Raw genomic sequence first — 20369 nt, 5'->3', positions numbered from 1 at the left:
GTGAACATGTTTTTGGCAATGCGCTTAAGGACTGAGAATGACTGGTAATGATGAACAAAATGCTCAAGCACAGCAACATGGCTTTAAGGGGCAGAGAAAGATGCAGAGTATTAGCTATACCTCCTGGGAAGTCGCAGAAGTCAAAATGTATTTATTTATTTATTTATTTATTTATTTGATTTGCCAATTGTTTACAAGATAATAAGTATAAGTGTATACATAGTTGTGAATACATGAAATGGGTACATATAAGAAAAATAAAAGAAGAATAAGAGAAACAATAGGACGTACTGTCCTAGATGGGCATCTTTCCATATGAGCCTATATTAACAGTCTTCTGCAAGGGGGAGAAGTATTAAATGATGTGCATTGTGACAAACTATGTGGCTTCCATAAGCACAAAGTGGCCACAATTACTGTACTCTGTTGTCTGAAGTTTTCCCCTGTTGGTTAGTTGATTCCATGTGTTGCACAACCAGAGAGAATGGAGTAATTCGCTACAGTATTTTAAGGCTAAATATAGGCATGCATGTCATGGGTAACAGCTTGAGGGGACTTCAGAAACAAACATGAATAAAATGTGTATTTTGTGGAGTCTAATTTGCAAACCATCCATGTAAACATCCATGAAAAGTATAATATGCCAACCATCAGAAGCCTTTTAGACATGGCAACATCTGACTGTCCCAAAGGGTGGCCTTTCTAAAACACAAGTGCGTGCAGAAGAGAGGTTTGGTTTTAAGCACCTGGCCTGGAAACACCTCAATTAAAGTGGGAGGGGGCGCACACTACCAAAGACCCCTCCAGATGATTTGGGATCCTGTCTCTCAGCCCAACCCACCAAATGCAATAGAAGCGTTTTCATGGAGATGCCTTAGAAAATAAATGCTAAAAGAAACCTTGGCTGTCCTTTGAAAGAACAGATACTGAAGCTGAAGCTCAAATACTTTAGCCACCAAATGCAAAAAAGAGAATTCACTGGAAAAGACCCTGATGTTGAAAAATATTGAAGGCAAAAGGAGAAGGGATGGGCTAGATATCCCAAAGGTGTATTTTTCAAAAGGCAACTTGATTTTGTTTTTGCTTGAAGATGTTTCTTGGATAAGAAGTGAAAGGTCTTCAAGCCAAAAACAAACGAACAAACAAAAAATACCCAAACCAAACCAAACCAAACCCAAAAAACAAAGTCCAATTGTCTTTTGAAAAAGGCATCCGTTGGGACAACCATGACCTGGATGACTGAGAATCTCCATAGATATGACTGGTTAGATAGTGTCGTCGACACAGGGGGCATGCTGTTTAGGTAGACTCAGGGAGGCTGTGGAGGATAGGAGTGTCTGCTATGGTCCACGGAGAATCGGACACGACTTAGCGATTGCACAACAACAATAACCACAACCTTAGAAAAGGCGCGGTATAAATGCATCCACAAATGATGCGTCTGGAGAGCACCGTCTGTTCCCACGATCTTCCAAGTGGCAGCTGATTCTTAGTTGCTCTGATATTAAAGAACAAGCTGAGCCTCTCAGAAACCTAAACAACAACAACAATAACAACAAAAGGGATTGGGGAGTTGGGACGGCCAAGCCACCCGGGCCGATCTTAGGGACCCCAAGGCGCGAGCGTCCCGCGAGCCGCTTCTCTCAGGCCGGAACCTCCCAACCGCGCCCGCCTCGGTCTCTCTCTCTCTCTCTTCCCTCTCTCTCCTGTTGGCTCTCTCGCCCAGCACAGCGCGATTTGCTGGGGTTTCTGTAGCAACGTGGCTCTTTTGTCCTCCTCTCCATCCGCAGGAAACGCAAGGTGGGTCGGTAGGCATTGGAGAGGACGCTTGGGAATCGGAGGTGGGAAGGGGGAGCTCATTGGGGCAACAGGTGCAGCTGGCTGGCGGTCTGTGAGAGCTGAAGCCATTTGCAGGTGAGGTGAGTCTTCACGTGTTCGGCGGGCGTAACTGGACGGGAGAGAGAGCCTCCTTCCCTTAAGCCGCAAACCTCGTGTGATCTTGCCACCCTTCCTGGTTGCTTAAAAACCACGCCCTCGATCGTTTAGTCTACCCTGTGGGGTTGTTGTGAGAATCTAATCAGGGAGGCGGGAAAAAAAATCACGTATGCGTGTCACCTTGAAAAGAGTGAAATAGAACCATCCTGATTAAATGTTCTTTGATGAGAAGGACTTCACAATTATGATTTGCTTTTCTCAGTGTGGTTGCATCACTGACTTTCTTGTTCTCCATCTGCGCTGAGAAACAAGAAACAAAGTGGTTTTTTCATTTATTTCAGCTTTGATTGGTAGTTGGTGACCTGTGGTAATTGGCATATTTGAGACTAGCCCCATTCCAAGCATGAAAGCCAGCAGTTCACAGAGATTTTCCTGAAATTGAAGAAAAACCTTTTGTGTACAATTAACGCTTGCCAATTATGAATCTGACTCACTAAACTGAGTCAGGACTTATTTTTATAATAATAAAAAATACCACCATTGATTTTTAGGTATTTGTTTGAGATGCCTTTCTCACCCACTTGCTTAGGAAAAATTAACCGTGGACACCACTAACAAGCTTAATAATATAAATAAGTTATACAACTTTTGAAAAACAAGCAAATCTTTCTCTTCTGAAAGAAGGGACAGGAAAATCACACACAATTGTTGTGGACATATCTGATCACAAGACAGTTGCTTTGCTGGCATATATAAAGTTGCAGAGCAACTTTTAAAAACTGGGTAAGGAGACTGTTCAAAAAACAGTAAGTGAAATGCAGCTTAAATTATCCTGTGGACTTCTTTTTTCCTGATTGTGCTTGGTCTCTTACTCAATTTCTTTGTTATTTGGAAAAGGTATGTTCCTTGTCCTTTACTCATTTCCTTCCTCCTAAGAGTGGATAAAAATTAAGTAGAGTCACTGTTAGCTAAAGGTGGAGTCCTAAACTTTAGCTGCTGTGATCAGCTAACTGAGGCTGCCACGTTTTAAGAATGGAAGCCTTCACGCACCTGAACACGGTTCTCTTCTACAAAACCATTTCAAATGCTTGACTGAGTTCAACATAAATGCTGGCTGGGAGAAAGGACCAAATATAAGATTCTGCTTGGAGAGCAGAAGAAAGGAAATGGATGAACAAGGAACAGAATCTGTAAACTTCTGGTTGCCCAGTCCAGAAAAGGTTACAGGTTGTTGTCTGTCTGCTGTAGAGTTTAATTATCAATTTTGCTCCAGGTGCTCTTTCTGAAACTGGAGTGACAGGAGGGACTATTAGTATGAGTCATTGGCACAGTTGAAGGAAGAGGAAGGTTGTCTACAGAATTCAATTCTGATTTGTTTGGGTAAAAGATATCTTGGGCTAGGCACCGAGGAGGTGTTCCCCCCCCCTGGATTGGAACTGAGATCTCGTGAAAAAGTAAGTCTTTCATAAATTGCATCCTACCTATTGGGAGTCAATTGAATAGTGTAACAGACTTTGGTGAGGAAAGACAATAGTAGTCCAGTAGCATACATAATTTCTAGTATAAAAGTTAAATGAATTTGCAAAAGGGAGATGAATGAGAATGGATGCTGGGCCTGAGTTTAAGGGAAGTGATTCAAGATTCAAAATTCAAAACGACTGGTATCTCAATTTTGTTTGTTTTATTTCTGGTTTGTGAACAAGGTCTGGTGCGCACTCTTGACACTTAACCTCCTCAAGTCTTCGTAATCTTCTTAAACATATCGCTTTGGAAAATGAAGGTGGGGCAGATGGAATTTTTTGCTTATTTTTCTTCCTGGCATATTGCAATGATTATTTTTCCCCATTTGAGGATAGAGATCAGTTTTAAAAGATCTAGGGTGATATGTATAGTGGAAGCAATAAAAACCAACCCTTTTAATGACTTTGAGAAACCTAGGAAATTAATTTGACCCTAGTTCTAATTTCTTTCTCACTGCACCTCTTGCCAACACAATTCTCCATTCTTTTATAATATGTGAAATCAATGGCAAATAGAATGGAGGTTCTTTCTATTCTTAATGAGCATAATAGGAACTTTAAGAACCTTCTGTGACTGCAAAAGCATTGCCATGGCAATGAAAATGATGGCCAATGGCAATATAACCAGATAAAAAAACAGATTTACCAGAAAGCTTCCTGATACTATTTCTGCTTGCTTACCTTTGTTCTAAGGCTTCCAAAATTATTACAGCTTTGCAACAACATCTTGTGTTTAATATGAAGGAAGCCAATTGCCCCTTTGAATCTTCTTGTTAATAAAGATGATACTGAAGGTTGGTGCTTGAAATAACTCTTGAGATTATATTTTTAAAGCATTAATCCCATTGATCCTTTAAAACAGCGAATCATAATTTTAGTGGGTCTTCTACCTTTGTCATTTAGGAGCAGTTACCTCTATTGTCTCATCTCTGAAAAAGGTCCTGAATAAAAGAATATTTTTTTACATCTACTGTATTTTTTTTCTCATTATACTGCAAATGGATGGAGAAGCAATACACAGGAAGAAGCCTGTTGATTCTTCTGTATCTAAATGGTATATTAGGGAATTGCAGTTTTAGAAAAATAAATGTGATATATTTTAAAAATAGACAAGAGCCAGAGAAGCATATTGAGGTGGACTTAGTTTGCAATATTTTGGAATAATAACTCTTGGTCTACAACCTAGTACATCCTGCTCTGCTTGGTTTAGATTTTGCTGCTATTGATCATGTTGTAACTTGTAACATTAGTCTTTAGGGATGATTCTCTTGGTTTTTAAAACAAGATATCATCCTGTTCTTTTATTAGTTAAGAAGATTACTGGATATATTCTACTGCAGCTTTAGTAGACCCCTTTAACTTACCAATGACTAAGTGACATATTTTTGCAAAATATTGTGGTTTTCTACCCAGTATAGAATACCATTGGGATAATGATTCATATTATCTTCAGCTTTCTGTTGAAGTCTGTGTGTACATATACATCTTTCCCATTTCTTGGTTTCATTCATTTCCTATTTGCTGCTGTGAATATGTGATCTCCCCTGGACTTTCTATATTTACCTGTATAATTCATTTTTTGGTAATTTTTTAAATTAAAGTTTGTTATAAGATAAAATACAGATAGAAACAAAAGTCAGGAAAGATAAAGAAGAAAGCTGCAAAGAGAAAGAAAGAAAGAAGGAAAGAAAAAGGAAGGAAGGATTTCCTTTTGTCCATATAATTTCATAATGGAATCCTAAGTGAATAAGATGCTTTGCAATCATCAGAGAGGGATCTTTTGAACAGCCAAAGTGCCATATGGTTGACTCTTGTGCTGTTCTGATTACGTTCACATATATAACAGAAACATAGAGTTGGAAGGGATTTTGGAGATCTTCTAGCTCAACCCCTGCTCAAGCAGGAGATCCTATACTCTTCAGACAAATCATTGTCCAATGTCTTTTGAAAAGCCTCCAGTGTTGGAGCACCCACAACTTCTAGAGGCAAGTTGTTTCACTGATTGTTCTGCCAGGAAATTTCTTCCTAATTTTAGGTTGGTTCCTCCTCTGGGTTGAGCAGATTAAATAGGAAAGGGAAAGGTGAATGAGAAATGCAGGTACTCTCTATCAAGTAAGGAGGAAGATTATCCAATGTATTCACTGTATCATTGGATTAGTGTAGGCACCTCTTGAATAATATATTGTTACTTATTTTTAAGCCACTCCTGGTGCCTTTCAAATAATGCCACCAAAAACTGGAAACAGACGTAATACATGTATTTTAGGGGGAAAAAATCTCATTGCCTTCCCCCAGTGAAAAAGGGGCTGATAAATCAGTTGTGGCGTCATAATGTCAGATCTTTAGATGGGAAGCATGACAAGGCAAATTGTTCAAAAGTGTCATTCTCCTGGGGGCATTTATTCTTTCAATTTTTGTTGATAGTTGTATATAAGGAAAAACAACAGTTTTCTTCTCTGTGTCCTTTGCCTGTTGAATGTAACTATTTCCCCTAAAATTTAAACAGAAATTTTCTTTTCTACTCTGTTGGCCCCCGACATTATTCCCTTCCCAATCAGAGGTGGTATTCAGCAGGTTCTGACAAGTTCTGGAGAACCGATAGCAGAAATGTTGAGTAGTTTGGAGAATCGGCAAATATCAGCTCTGACTGGTCCCGCCCCCATCTATTCTCTGCCTCCCAAGACCCAGCTGATTGGCTGGATCTTCTTTTGTTGCCCTGCATAGGAGAATGGAGCTGGAAAGCAGGTTAGTTGGGTGGGGAGGGAATGGGATTTTGCAGTAACCTTCCCCCAGGAGTGGGGAGGGTATGGAGATTTTACAGTATCCTTCCCCTGCCACACCCACCAAGCCAGACCCCAGAACCAGTAGTAAATTTTTTTGAATCAACACTGTTCCCAATGTAGCTACTCCTTTGCTCCACCTGCTTTTCTGTTGTTTATGCTTTACTACTAGAATGAGGGAAGAGAGTACAGTAGGAGAGGGGAATAATTGACCCATCTATACATATCAGTCATGTAAAGTTATAAATTGGATGTCTTACTTTATGGGCATTTAAATCAAAGGAATGATTAGGCATGATGAAGGCTGAGTGTGGTTAGAAGTAAAATTTTGGCAGGTAGAAGGGGAGTATTGTGACCAAAGCCTGGCTGGCTCAATCAAATCACTTTGAAGATACAACATAAATGTATTAACATGATAAACGATCAATCAGCATACGCTGGGCTCCCAGCAAGTATTGGCAACTTGCTGGGCAACCTTGATCAAAAGCAGAACCTCAAATTATATACCTCTGGCCTATTTCATTTCAAAGACAAGACAACCTTAGAACAGATCCAGTTTAAATTGCAGCATGAGATTGGATTGTTTTTGATAAACCCATCTGGATGACTTTCTAATTATTTATCCCTTCCTACTAGGTCAGCATCCTAGCCACACTGTTTTGGAGACAGGCTCACTGAATAGAAAAAAATTGGTTTTACTGGACCACACATTCCTGACTGATTCTTCTTCTTTGTCATCATTGTGGGCCAGTTCAGCTTGCTGCGAATGTTTTGTTACCTTCTCAAGGGTATCTCATCTTACAACCACATCCCTCCATTTCTTTTCCCTTCCTTTCAGATGTGCAAACTCATTGAAGGGCTTGAAGGGAGGAAAGGAAGGACAGGAAGAGAAGGAAGGGAAGGGAGGGAGGAAGGAAAGAAAGAAGACAAGAGCCACTTCCATGTATAGAAAAGGAAATAGCCACAAGCATTTTTAGCATTTTAGGTTTTAATAAATGTGTTATGTTTCATAATAATGCCTGGACATCTCATACTTGCAGATGTGGACCCCAGGGTAAAAAAAAAACCGTTGCCTAATCCTACTCATGCTTTTATGAGATTTATAGCCTGTCTTTTATTCAAGAGTTCAAAGCACAGTGCATCATTTTTTCTTCTCGTTTTTCCTTGCAATAACAGTTCTGTGATGTTGGTTGGGTTGCAAGTGACTACTATATCTTACAGCCAACCAATATATACCTCCTGGCTGATGATAGACTTAAACTCGAGTTTGCCTGCTCCTAGTCCAGCACTCCCACCATTGCACATTATGTGAGGTTGTGGTGAAGAAGGCCAGTTCCCCTCAATCTGGGTACTAATGAATTGGTTTTAGTAATGTCACTGTTTTTCCAGGCTTTGATTCTTTACATCTTTTTTCACTTTCACCCTGAAGGTTATGTTGCACAGCACGGAGCTGGCATTTGCCAGAAACAGAAACAAGACTAAACCAATTATCTTAATCTAGTTAGGTATTTTAATTCAATAAAACTTCTGTCTCTGACTAGAAATTGTGCGGTTCACTGATAAAGATCTTTTACTATCAGTCCTTCTTTCATACACTGTTTCTTTCCAAACATATTTTTCTCCCCACCTTCAATAAGTGAGCTACTGTTTCTGGCTATCAGTTTTCCTGAAAAACAACAACAACACTGTATTCCATACACTTTCACCTTAAATCTCTAGATGAGGGATGTCAAATTCAAGGTCCGTGGGCCTCATTTGGCCTGTGAGGTGCTTTAGATATGGCCTGCAGGCCCACCCTAGGAACAGCGAAGGACCGGCCCACAGTGTTTCTGCCAGCGAAAATAGAGCTTGGGAGAGCTGCGCGCGGCTTCCCTGAGCTCCGTTTTCACTGGCAAAGGGCTGCAGGAGGCCATTGTGGCTGAAAATGGAGCCTCAATGAGTGATGTTGAGCTGGCCCCCCGAGGTCAAGCACAACCTTGATGCGGCCCTCAATGAAATCGAGTTTGACACCCCTGGTCTAGACTGATTTTGTAATGTTTGTTTCAGACTTGTTTGCATCTCACACTGAAACATTCTCCTATTCTCTATTTGCTAGCATTCTTATAACCTTTGAAATGCAAAGCATAACAACAACTGTATCATCTGGCGCACCACTTATACACCACAAGCATTGATAATATCAGTCAATTGATAAAAGCAGCTTTAATTTGAACAGTTTACACCTTGCGATAACCTTTAATAAGACTAAATAACAACTGCCTGTCCCAGATTCTTGGGAACACCTCGGCAGGTGGACAAAAATGTCAAATCCAGCCTAAAGATCTACCTGATTGTGTTATACCAACCATAATACTTTATTAAACTTGTACGGGTAGTCCTCGACTTACAACAGTTCATTTAATGACCGTTCAAAGTTACAACGACACTGAAAAAAGTAACTTATTTTTTCCACACTTATGACCATTGCAGCATCCCATGATCATGTGAGCAAAATTCAGATGCTTGGCGTATATGATTTATATTGTTTTATTTGTTTTATTTGTTTCCTAATATGATTTGATTGCTTATTTAGTAACCTATGACTATAATTAAATGTGATATCTTATGATTCTTGATGAATGCATTTTTTTTCTTTGTATGTACACTGAGAGCATATGCACCAAAGACAAATTCCTTGGTGTGTCCAATCCCACTTGGTCAATAGAGAATTCTATTCTAAAAAAACAAAAAAGAAAAAGCTGACTCATATTTATGATAGTTGCGGTGTGTCAGGGTAATGTGATCGCATTTTGCGATCTTCTGACAATCAAACTCAATGGGGAAGCCAAATTCATTTAACATCCATGTTACTAACTGCAGTGATTCACTTATGTTTCACAGCCACAGAAATTTTGGGCTCAATTGCAACTTTTAACCGAGGACTACCTGTATGTATGCCACCCAGAGATGGTATTCAGCAGGTTCTAACCAGTTCTGGAGAACCGGTAGCAGAAATTTTGAGTAGTTCGGAGAACTGGCAAATCCCACCTCTGACTGGAGATTTTATAGTATCCTTCTCCTGCCACGGCTACCAAGCTACGCCCACAGAACCGGTAGTAAAAAAAATTGAATCCCACCACTGATGCCACCTAACTCTCAATGATTCTGGTTGGCTCAAACAAACAAATTATGGTACAATCTATAAAAGATAAAGGTAAAAGATGGTGTGAAGAAGTAAGTGATTTTATTCACCCTTTGGCAAAGGTCTGACTGACATAGAGGTAACAACTGCTCAGTGTTCTTTCCTCCCATTTGGCCGTCTAATCCAGGAGAGGAAGAAAAATCTGTAATGAGATAAGATGGAGGAAAAAATATATAATAGGATGTTGATTTTTCTTCCCCCCATCTTTCCAAATTTGGCAGCTCAAGATTCCTTTGGGAAATAACTCCCGAAGATGGATGAGACTCCTGCCAGACCTGCGAGCCCCATTGGATTGACCTATGTTGTGGCCGCCTCACAGATTTTGGGCCTTGCTGTCATCACAGTGATGGCAGCCTGGATTGGACAGTATCGAGGTGGCGTTGCCTGGGACAGCTCTCAACTACTGTTTAACGTCCACCCCCTGTGCATGGTCATTGGCATGGTGTTTCTTCAAGGAGATGGTAAGAATTTTGGAAGTGATAAGAGGTCTGCTTTGATGGGAAGCTGTCCACATGCAAGGCATGTGAAGGAGGCTGGTCATCCAAGGGAAGAGACTCAATGGGGTGTAGCTGGAGTCCTAATTTGGAATGGGGGTAAACTGGCTGTAACCTTTTGCCTTCTCCCACAGATGAGAAGGGCTTGGAGAGATCCAGAAGATCTCCCCTCCTTCCAGCTGGGGACTCCCAAATTATGATTTGGCTTAACAGCCAGTTATAACTTTTGACAGCCTTTTGTTTTGTTTTTTTAATATACAGTATTTCAAAATTTTGCCTACTTGTTTCAACTTATGCAGTGTGTGTGTGTGTGTGTGTGTGTGTGTGTGTGTGTGTGTGTGTGTGCTGTAATGAGTTATTACATAGCACCTCCTAAAGGAGCTGAACCCAGATTCCCATCAAATGGGGGAAATAGTTTCTTGTAAACCATTTGCTATTTTGAAAGGAAAATTATCCTTGCCCAGGGCAGGACAGGAAGCAATGGATGGAAATTACTCAAGGAGAGAAGCAACCTAGAACTAAGAAGAAATTTCCTGTCAGAACAATTAATCAGTGGAACAACTTGCCTCCAGAGGTTGTGAATGCTCCATCACTGGAAGTTTTTAAGAAGAGATTGGATAACCATTTGTCTGAAGTGGTGTAGGGTTTCCTGTCTAAGCAGGGGGTTGGACTAGAAGACCTCCAAGGTCCCCTCCAACTCTACTAATATATTCTAATATATATTTGGACAGACGAGAGCATCAGGTGCAGCGTTCTATTTATAAGCATTGCTAAGAATCATTTCACTTGCCTACTTGACATAGAGCTTCTAATGGTTCAGGAGCAAGCAAGGGACAAAGACACTGGGAAACAGCCAGGAACATCCTGGTCATTGTTGATGCTTATTGGATAAGCAGACTTTTTTCTGTTCTTCGTGCAATCTAATGTGGTTTTTTTTTAATGATCTGTGAAAAGGGAGCCCAATGGCAGGCAAGAGAAAGAGAGTTAGCAGTTGGAGCACAGAGACCTTCAATCTGCATGTGCAGAAAAATTATGCACCTGTGTTCAGTCTTTGGAGTCTCCCGTATGCCTCCTCTGGTGATCTCCTGCTGCATTTACACCCCTCCTTGCTGTTGCCCTTGACAACCATGATCCATCTTTTCCCAAATCAGTCAGGTAGCCTGTAGAATGGGAGCTGCGTAGCTACTGCTGTCTTAAGTTCCCTCTTGGCTGCATATATTTATTTAAAATATTCAAATCTCATGCTTCTAATTTGAATACATAAAACAAATTTAAAACAACAACAACAACAACAAAGCAGCTCAAATTATGGCCATCTGAAAGTCCTTGAATCAATTGAAATGTTTTTGATCAATAGCCCAAAGATTGCAATCAATTTGGGCCGGAGAGTAAGGAAGTGAGGGGAACTGACCAGCTACTCACCTCATTTCTATTTTCTCTTCTTATCCTCCAGCCCTTCTGGTTTACCGTGTCTTCAGGAATGAGAGCAAGCGATCCACGAAGATCCTGCATGGGCTGATCCATTTCTTTGCACTTATCATTGCATTGGTTGGTAAGGCATAATGAACCTGCCTGAGAGTCTTCTGTCATACTTTTCTAAGCCTTGTCCCCAAAGGTCATCATTAAAGTTCCTAGGGATCTTAGGCTCATGAGAGGAGAAGAGGCTCGGCCAGATTCTTCAAGAGCTTCTATTTCAGTGTTATTCTTTAGGAAGCCATGGATGCAACATTTTCTGCCTCTTGTGAAAATGAAACAGTTGGGCAACAGTTCTTTACCTATCTAAAGCTTATTTCTACTGGAATAGTTGGGATGGGGTGAGACTGTGCCTGCCTGCCATTTTCATCTCACAACAATGCAACTGGCAGCTTGTTTGCAGCTTGCGCTGATACTTCACTACGTAGCGTGTCTTTCATTCTTATATTTTAAAAAGAGGGAAAAGAAAGAGGTCTCTTTTGCCACATTTGCCCGGGAGTAAAAAAAATGCCAACGGGAATCTATTTACTGTTATTACCAAGGGAAATTGAGGGACATATATATGCATATTTGCTAGGAGTTGAATTTGACTTGAGAGAAACTTTGCTAAGGGGGGAGAGATAGCTACAAGGCACTACAAGGGGTCCCTGCTAAAAATTCCTTCAAGTTGATCATTACTGAGTCCAGTCTTCTGCTCAGTGCAGAAATCCAAATAACAACTTCTGGGATAGATGATTGTCCAGACAGTTGTACATATCCGATGAAGGAGTGCCTATTCCTTTTAGGGAACTATCAAATTGCTCTTTCTATTAGGACTTTTCTCTTCACACTTGGTTGGAAGATGTCCTTCTGTGTAACTCAAGTCCATTCTTTAGCCTATATTTAAAGGCTGCAATGAAAATCCCTCTCCTTGAGTTACTGTAAGTAGAGGGAAGATGCCCCCGAGTTACTGTAAGTCTCCCAAAGACAAAAGGGATTTTGGAACACGTTTTCTGGTTTGGAAAGATTTGGAATGCCAAGGATCATTTTCATCACTCCAGATAATGGTGGGCCTGTTATTCTTCTATTTCCAACTATTCCTAGAGTAGTTCTTGTCTTAACATTATGGAGCAGATAGTGGTAGGTTAGAAGAGAATGGGAGTTTTTCTAAGGAATTTGCCTGTCTTCTTTCCCTTTAGGTCTGATTGCTGTTTTCCAGCACCACAAGAATCAAGGCTTTCCAGATATGTACAGCCTGCACAGCTGGTGTGGCATCATTGCATTTGGCTTCTACTTAGCACAGGTGAGATGGGCTAGTTCCACCTGGAGGGCTAGTGGAGCAAACATGCTTGGAGTTAACAGATAACAGATAATCAGAGTTGGAAGGGACCTTGTAGGTCATCTTCTAGTCCAACCCCCTGCCCAAGCAGGAGACCTTCCACCATTTCTGACAGATGGGAGTCCAATATCTTCTTGAAAGTCTCAAGTGATGGCACTCCCACAACTCTGCCCTAGAGAGTAAGTGCTTAATGAAAAGCTTGAAGGCAGGGAAGTAGACTGGCTGGTCTGAGGATCCTTTCCCCTTTTAGATTTTTATTTGAAATTTGGACCATAGAAGGAAGTTGCATTGAGACAGTGAAGCATCAAATAGGGGGCATTTAAAATGAACTTCTCTTGGTGTATTTTCAGGTATAAATATTTAAGTCAATATTGTGTTATTTTGCCCGAAGGGAAAACACCTCCTGTTTCTATGTGCTATCAAATTGCTTTAGTAAGCCTAGATCCTCAGGAAAGAATGGTAAAAGCAAATTTCATACCTATAATGCACTATAATGAGTGATATTTTTTCTTAATGCAGTCTGTGAAAGTTTTTACGTGTAGAATGAGGATGTTTTGTCTGAATTTTCTATGTCTTTGCATTTAAGGATCATTGCTATTTTATTGACCATTCATCAGATTTAGAAAAACCCTTATCAGGTTTTTATCCTTTATTCACTACAATAAAGAGTGTGTGACCTGAGCCATACTTGAGAGCATTTTAGTTTATACTAACTTCAACTGCATTATATATATATTTTTCCTTCCGAAAAGATGTGTGATCACCAGGAACAGTTTTGCTTGAGTGGCTGGCAGTAGCTTGACCACTTGCCAAAAAGTGAGCTCCCATAGGAGTCTCATTTGGAAGTGGTGCTTTTTAATCTAAATCAGGGGTGTCCAACCTTGGCAACTTTAAGCCTGGAGGACTTCAACTCCCAGAATTCCCCAGCCAGCAAAGCTGGCTGGGGAATTCTGGGAGTTGAAGTCCTCCAGGCTTAAAGTTGCCAAGGTTGGACACCTCTGATCTAAATGAACTGTTAGTGAGCAGTATAGTGACCACCATGTTACTAAATTGTTCAGGATGCTAAAAAGATAGTGAAAAAGGCTTGGAAACATCCTCTCCAAAATTCAAGAATGGGAAATATTATTAAGTGCAAATGAATATAAAATATTGTATGTTGAAGCAAAAAAATTCTCATTCCATGTATGCAGACTGAGTTCACATCTTGAGTTGTAATGTCATTTGTAATAGTGCAAGATATGGAATTTGCTCCATACATTCATCTCTGGGGGCCTATTCTCCCTGACATCATTTAAAATTTTTGATTCTGCTTCTAAAAAGAACTTGGAGGGAAAAAAAAGAGAATATATTGACACTTCTAATAGTCCTGCATTCTTTGTTTTTTTTCCCAAAGGGAAAGAAATTGCCAATCAGTAAATCAGTAAAGCGTTGTCACTTTACAAAGAGGCTTTGTCCCTACCATTTTGCACAGTTGCTGTCTGGGTCATGTGCTGTTGTACCGCCAATTTTATGATGAAATTGTCCCCTCTATTTAATTCCACTTGGAAATAAATTCTCCAGCAGGCTAGACAAATGGTATATTTCATTTCTTCTTGCAGTCCGTAATAATGATGCCACTTTTAAACTTGCCACATTTTCTTTCGGATAGGATACTGCTAGGAAACACAAACAGTGAAGCTTGACATGGATTAGATGGATTAGGAACAATATAATTTGGCAATTTTATCTAGGTTCTTATTCTATGTTTATTAGGATGATTTTATACTCTTCATGACTGAACACACTTTTCTTTCACATCACTTTTGAAGGACATTTTTCACTCATTGACTTGGTCTTAAATATGTTAACAGTTGGGTGCTTATATCTTACAGCTATATTTTTTTCCTAATTAAATCTGATTTTTAAAAATGTATTTCCATTTGAGTTCTAAAAGTTCAATTATAAAGCTGTATATTATTCCATAACAACAATGTTTTGAAGCTCTAATAAGTTAGAGTATTCACCTCAGTGATTTCTAAAACAGGTTAGACTGATACAAATACAATACAGCATTGGATGGTTTCTAATAATTCCACTGAAGGATCAATAGCTGGACAGAAGAATGTAGGAGAAACTATTGCCCCTGTGTCTTACTTGTGGTTTCCCCCAAAACATGGGAGAAATGGCATAATGGACTACAGGTAGTTCTTGACTTACAACCATTTGTTTAGTAACTCTTTAAAGCCAAAATAGCACTGAAAAAGGCACTGACTTATGACAATTTTTCACACTTATACCTGATCCACATTTGGATGCTTGGCAACAATTCATATTTATGACAGTTGCAGTGTCCTGGGATCATGTGATCTACTTTTACGGCTTCCTTACAAGCAAAGTCAATGGGGAAGCCAGATTCATTTACTAATAAGTTGTTACTATCTTAACGACTGTGGTGATTCACTTAACATCTGTGGCAAGAAATGTCATAAAATGGGGTGAAATTCACTTAATAACTGTTTCACCTACAATGAGAGAAATCTTGGGCCCCAATTGTGGTGATAAGTCAAGGACTATTTGTAGTTAAGATCTCATCCAATCCATGGTTACTAAGTTTTTACAGAAAGAGATTTTTCAAATTGTGGGGTAATATGGGCCTCTAAACTGAAATTAATGGGGCTTGCCATCATTAGGGTTTTATTTTGTGATTGGTGGTAACTTCTGATATTTTAGTCAAAATCTAGAGAAAGTAAGCCTAAGTTCCATAGAAGAGTCGAACAGCTATAGGTGCAGTATTTGTAATTTTTGAATTCTGTTTTATTTCCCTCCTCAGTGGCTGTTTGGATTTTACATCTTCCTCTTCCCTGGAGCATCGTTCTCAGTCCGCAGTAGATACAAACCACAGCATGTTTTCATTGGAGCCTTCCTCCTCATCCTTTCCATTGCTACTGCTTTGTTGGGTATTCTGGAACAGTTACTCTTCAAAATAAAGCAAGTTATGTTTTTGTTAATTTATGCTTACACGGTGTTTATATTTAGACCAGTTTTTTTAAATTTTTCCTTTATTATTTTTAGAAATAACTCAAAAGGCAACGAATATACTTTGAACACAATAAGAACCCTGTGAGGTGGAGAGAGGGGACTAGGAGAAAGTGACTGGCCTGAGGTTAATCAGTTGGTTTTCATGCCTCAGTCAGGACTAGAACTCACACTTTCCTTGTTCCTAGGCTGATGCTTTAACCATTAGACAAAACTGCCTCAATCCCTTGTCTTAACTACTAGACCAAACTAGACCAAATTGATTTGATGATTGTTGGGTCTTCTTTATTCAGCTTAGATTTTTCTGGGCTGAGAGCAGGCTGAGATACTAGGCTAAGAATGAAAACATGAAATATAAATAGTTACTTATGGCTGACATAAGCTGCCTTGTATAATTCAGATTTATGGAAAATAAACAGTCCAGATATTCTGGAACATAATGATGTTTCAGTTTGTCTAGCTCCTGATGCTTGTTTATATTAGGAATAGAATAGTAGACTAGAGATGAAGCGCCCACGATTTCTGGAAGCAAGCTGTTCCACTGGTTAATTGTCCTCACTGTTAGGAAGTTTCTCCTTAATTCCAAGTTGTTTCTCTCTTTGATTAGTTTTCAACCATTGTTTCTTATCCTGCCCTCTGGTGCTTTGAAGAATAATTTGACTCCTTCTTCTTTCTGGTAGCCCCTGAAATATTGGAATATTGCTATCATGTTACCCCTTTTTTTCTCTAGACCAGCCAACCCAAATCCTGCAACCGTTCTTCATATGTTTTAGTCTCCAAGCCTTTGATCATCTTTGTTGCTCTTCTCTGAACTTTTTCCAAAGTCAATGTTCCCCTCAAATATTCTTCTGTCTTAACTGAGGTTTTGCATGTTTAGCTAATGAAGTTGGAGCCAAAACCTCAGCATGTTAACAGATCTATAAACCATCTTATAACATTATGTGATTGAGTAGCCTCTACCTGGGTGAGAATATTTGTGATCTGTTTTCTCAGGTTTTTTTTGCAAATATTTTATATGATGAATGTCTTTCATCTAGATGCAACTAAGTTTTTTTCTAAGTGGGTTACTTCTTTATATATACTTGTTGAACTTCCAAACATCTTTCTCTGTGAGTAGTACTGAGGCGTGAGAATTGCTAAATATGTACTATTGTTTCAGTCTTTACTTGCTTAATTTCATGGGGAGCCAGACTATCCTTCCTCATTATCTTGGATTCTTCAGGTCTGTTGAACTACAATGCAGTTGGACTACTATTTCGAACTAGCCATGTTGCCTGGGAATTATTATGCAAACCAGTACATCTGGAACACATCTGGTGGGAAATGTTATTGCCAGACTCTTTTGATGGTGTTTTCTTGATTTATGGCACTACATTTATTATATCTTTTATGTACACTGAGAGCTTATGCACTGAAGACAAATTCCTTGTGTGTCCAATTGGCCAATAAAGAACTGTTCTATTCTATTCTATTCTATTCTATTCTATTCTATTCTATTCTATTCTATTCTATTCTATTCTATTCTATTCTATTCTACTCTACTCTACTCTACTCTACTCTACTCTACTCTACTCTACTCTACTCTACCCTACCCTACCCTACCCTACCCTACCCTACCCTACCCTACCCTACCCTACCCTATCAAACACTTGTAGCATGTTCCCTTTTGAGGAATAGCTACATCTCTTTGGAAATTTTCAGAGATGATGTTTATTGAAATCAAAATTTCCTTTTGGTGATTTTTTTTTTGTCCTAATATTTCCTTTACTGGCTCCATTTCTTCCCTGATTCTTCTTCCTTCCACAGAGTTTCTGCCATTAGAGCCAGAATTGGTTGTGTTTGGAGCAGCTTTATAAGCACTGTAAAATGAAGGAATGGATGAAAGAATGGCTGGTTGAGCTGTGAAGTAAAGAAACCCAACATATAAAGTATCGCTTCAAAAATTATGAACCTTTTTGAGTTTTCAATATTTCTACATAAATATGATCCAAAATCTAATCTGTTCTCCATACAAGTTGTACGACTAGATAAAGAGAACCCAATTGAACAAAGAGTCAAAAACATAATACTTTGGTCATTGATTTATTGAGGAAAATGATTGGAAGTATGGAAAAACCTTAATATTGTCTCTCTGTTTTTGCAGGGATACCTACAACCTCTTTGTCTCTGAAGGAATCCTTGCCAACACCTTGGGCCTCCTAATAATAGCTTTTGGGGCAGTTGTGGGTTACATCTTAACCCGAGAAGAATGGCGGAGACCCCCGTTGGCTGAGGAGCTGGCATTGTCCATGGATTTCAAAAACCTCACTGAAGAAGGAAGCCCAACAAGTACACACTGAGGCTTGCTGAACCATCTGCATTGAGGAGCTGTGTTTCTATGTGGTATCTGACCTGTCGTGCAGCATCATGCAATTGCCACTGTTACACATATGTGAGCAGTCCTTTTGTTTTATGACTCCCATTGCACATGTTTCATATTTTCATACTGTTTTCTTCAATGGCTACTATAAATGTAGCACAGTGAAAAGGATTTGTGGCCCCGGGCAGTGGTCAGTCATTTGTGCAAATGGAGATTATTTGTCATGTATCCTGTTGAATAAAAGCAGGACAAAAATTTAGGTTATTATTATGCCATAGGATTAAATCAAGAGTGGGCAATTTTGGGAGGAACGAGATTGCACTTTTGGGGTATCAAAGCCACAGTAAAGTAGGAGGTGAGACTGGGATTTTGGTGACTTCATTTTATATAACCTTGTTTATATGTATATTTAATTTGGGGGAATATGATAAACCTATCAATCGTCTTACACACATTTTGTTTTGCTTCCTGCTGATAATTAGCAGAAATCAAATATCTTTATTACAGTCTTTTCCCAGCGTTTAGTAGCACAAAATAGCATCTCTCTTTTGTTTGGCAATTTGCTGCTGAATTTCAGTAGAAATTTTTAGGGCCTCTGCAAACTTCAAGAAATGGATTCAGAACATGATTATATACCAGGAGCTACACACTTATGTGTTAGTTGCTTTTAGAGGATTGTTGGCAACCTCACATGGATAGCAGTTAGGATAATTAGGAGGATAGCAGCTTCTGAAATTGTAACCTTGACAGATCAATAGCAAATACAGTTTCAAATTAAGATTCACCATTCAGTGTCATAAGTATCCATTTGGTTTTTCCATCTGTTTCCATGAAGAAATCAAACTCAGTAGGGGATAGGATAGAAAACAAGTGTCTTTTTTGCAATTCAACATCTGTTTTTCTTCTGCCAGCAGATATTTGATTGAAATGCCTGTTCTTTCTGTCATCATTGCCTTGAGAACTGTCATATTTGACTTAGTTGAGTTCTGCACTTACTGTTAAATAATCTCTCTGCGATGTGTGTGGATAAAAGCCTTTCATTTAATATATGTGAAAAGGTGGTAGATTTGGGATTCTTTTAGGAAAGGAATACCAATTCAATTAATGTCCCTAAAAACCGAGTTTATAGTCATAAACTAACTTTTCCCATATTGGTTGAGAATTTTGGGAATGCCATGCCCAACATATCTAGAAGGCAGCAGAGAGAAAAGCGTGTTTCAGTGTAGTTGTCTTTCTTCTCTGTCCTTTTCGAAATGATGAAATGTTTTGAAAAATCAGAAGGATTGTTAAAGAAAAATTGAAGACCTCTACTTTCTTTCTGGGCAATTATGGAGATATTCAGTGCATCCATCATAAAAAGAAACAGAAATTTACCTCAAATATTTTTCATAATGTAACTAGAAGAATGCGTAGCTAACAAAGATGAAGGCACTTCACAAATGCCATGGTGTTACGTGGGAATTATGCATTTTCTCAAGTACTCATTGACTTTTCTTAACAAGGCAGACTCCAAATATTTAACAGAGTCAAAGCGGGGAGTGATCTACTTCTTTAAGCAACAACTTTTACTTAACAATGTATTGCTTTGAAACAACTTTCTCTTATTCTGGAATTGTTTTGCTTGTGTTTGACACGTAAGCTGGATTCCAATAAATATTTGCAGCAAAAAAGAAAAGAAATCTGACTCTTGTTTGTATTTAACATGACTCAAATGAGTGTTTTAGCCTTCTTTTGTGTTTTCCAAATTCTCCAACCACACCTAAACCTGGTCCACAAGTCATACTAAAAAAGTGACATTTCCCAACAATCTCCTTACTATCTCCTGATGTGGCACAACCCTTCTCATGGGTGTATGGCTGGCCTCACTAAAGACAACAGCTGAATGTTGTGAGTTAGAAATAGCCTCTTTTTTCTGACAACAGTTCCCAAGGGTGGCTGGAAGGATTGTAGAGATACAGAATCAAGAAGCACCACAAGGAGGCAGCAAAAGCTGTTCAGAAGTTCATCCTAAGCAGAATGTTAAATCTTTCCAGACACCAGTCAATAATTTCTGCCTAATAGAAGGAAGAAAGAAAGCAGAATTCTGGCTAGGATAGAGGGCTCATTTTAGGATACACAAAACATTTCCTTCCTGAGCAGCTACCTACATCTAAATGCAAATTAGGGTCACAACCTCAAATAGAGGATAGAGCAAAATAGTAATACCACGCCCTCCCCCTTCTTCAAGAAAAAAAAAATCTTTTTACACTTGGAAGTGTTAAAGTGCAGAAAAGAAGCAAAATGGCATAGAGAGT

The 20369-nt window shown here is 39.2% G+C and overlaps 1 protein-coding gene across 7 annotated transcripts; it reads left to right on the top strand.

Moving 5' to 3' along the window:
• Window positions 1–1305: 1305 nt before the first annotated feature.
• CYB561 (cytochrome b561) lies at window positions 1306–19754 on the top strand. Of its 7 annotated transcripts, XM_087952481.1 has the most exons (7): window positions 2717–2832; window positions 3209–3389; window positions 9638–9877; window positions 11364–11462; window positions 12562–12665; window positions 15511–15668; window positions 17860–19754. In XM_087952481.1, exons 3-7 carry the CDS (start codon window positions 9670–9672, stop codon window positions 18053–18055), a joined length of 765 nt encoding a protein of 254 aa, XP_087808607.1. In that variant the 5' UTR covers window positions 2717–2832; window positions 3209–3389; window positions 9638–9669; the 3' UTR covers window positions 18056–19754. The 7 variants fall into 7 exon arrangements, with proteins under 7 accessions (XP_026526684.1, XP_087808608.1, XP_087808609.1 ...); XM_026670899.2 differs by lacking the exons at window positions 2717–2832; window positions 3209–3389 and adding an exon at window positions 1306–1800; XM_087952482.1 differs by lacking the exons at window positions 2717–2832; window positions 3209–3389 and adding an exon at window positions 1728–1919.
• The last annotated feature ends 615 nt before the right edge of the window (window positions 19755–20369 follow it).

This window comes from Notechis scutatus, chromosome 1 (genome assembly GCF_049901735.1).
Source record: "Notechis scutatus isolate UNSWTSFEM ecotype Mainland chromosome 1, rNotScu1.2, whole genome shotgun sequence".
NCBI classification, from domain to species: Eukaryota; Metazoa; Chordata; class Lepidosauria; order Squamata; family Elapidae; genus Notechis; species Notechis scutatus.
Note: the sequence above shows the minus strand (reverse complement) of the source record. Positions and strands in the feature narration are given on the sequence as shown.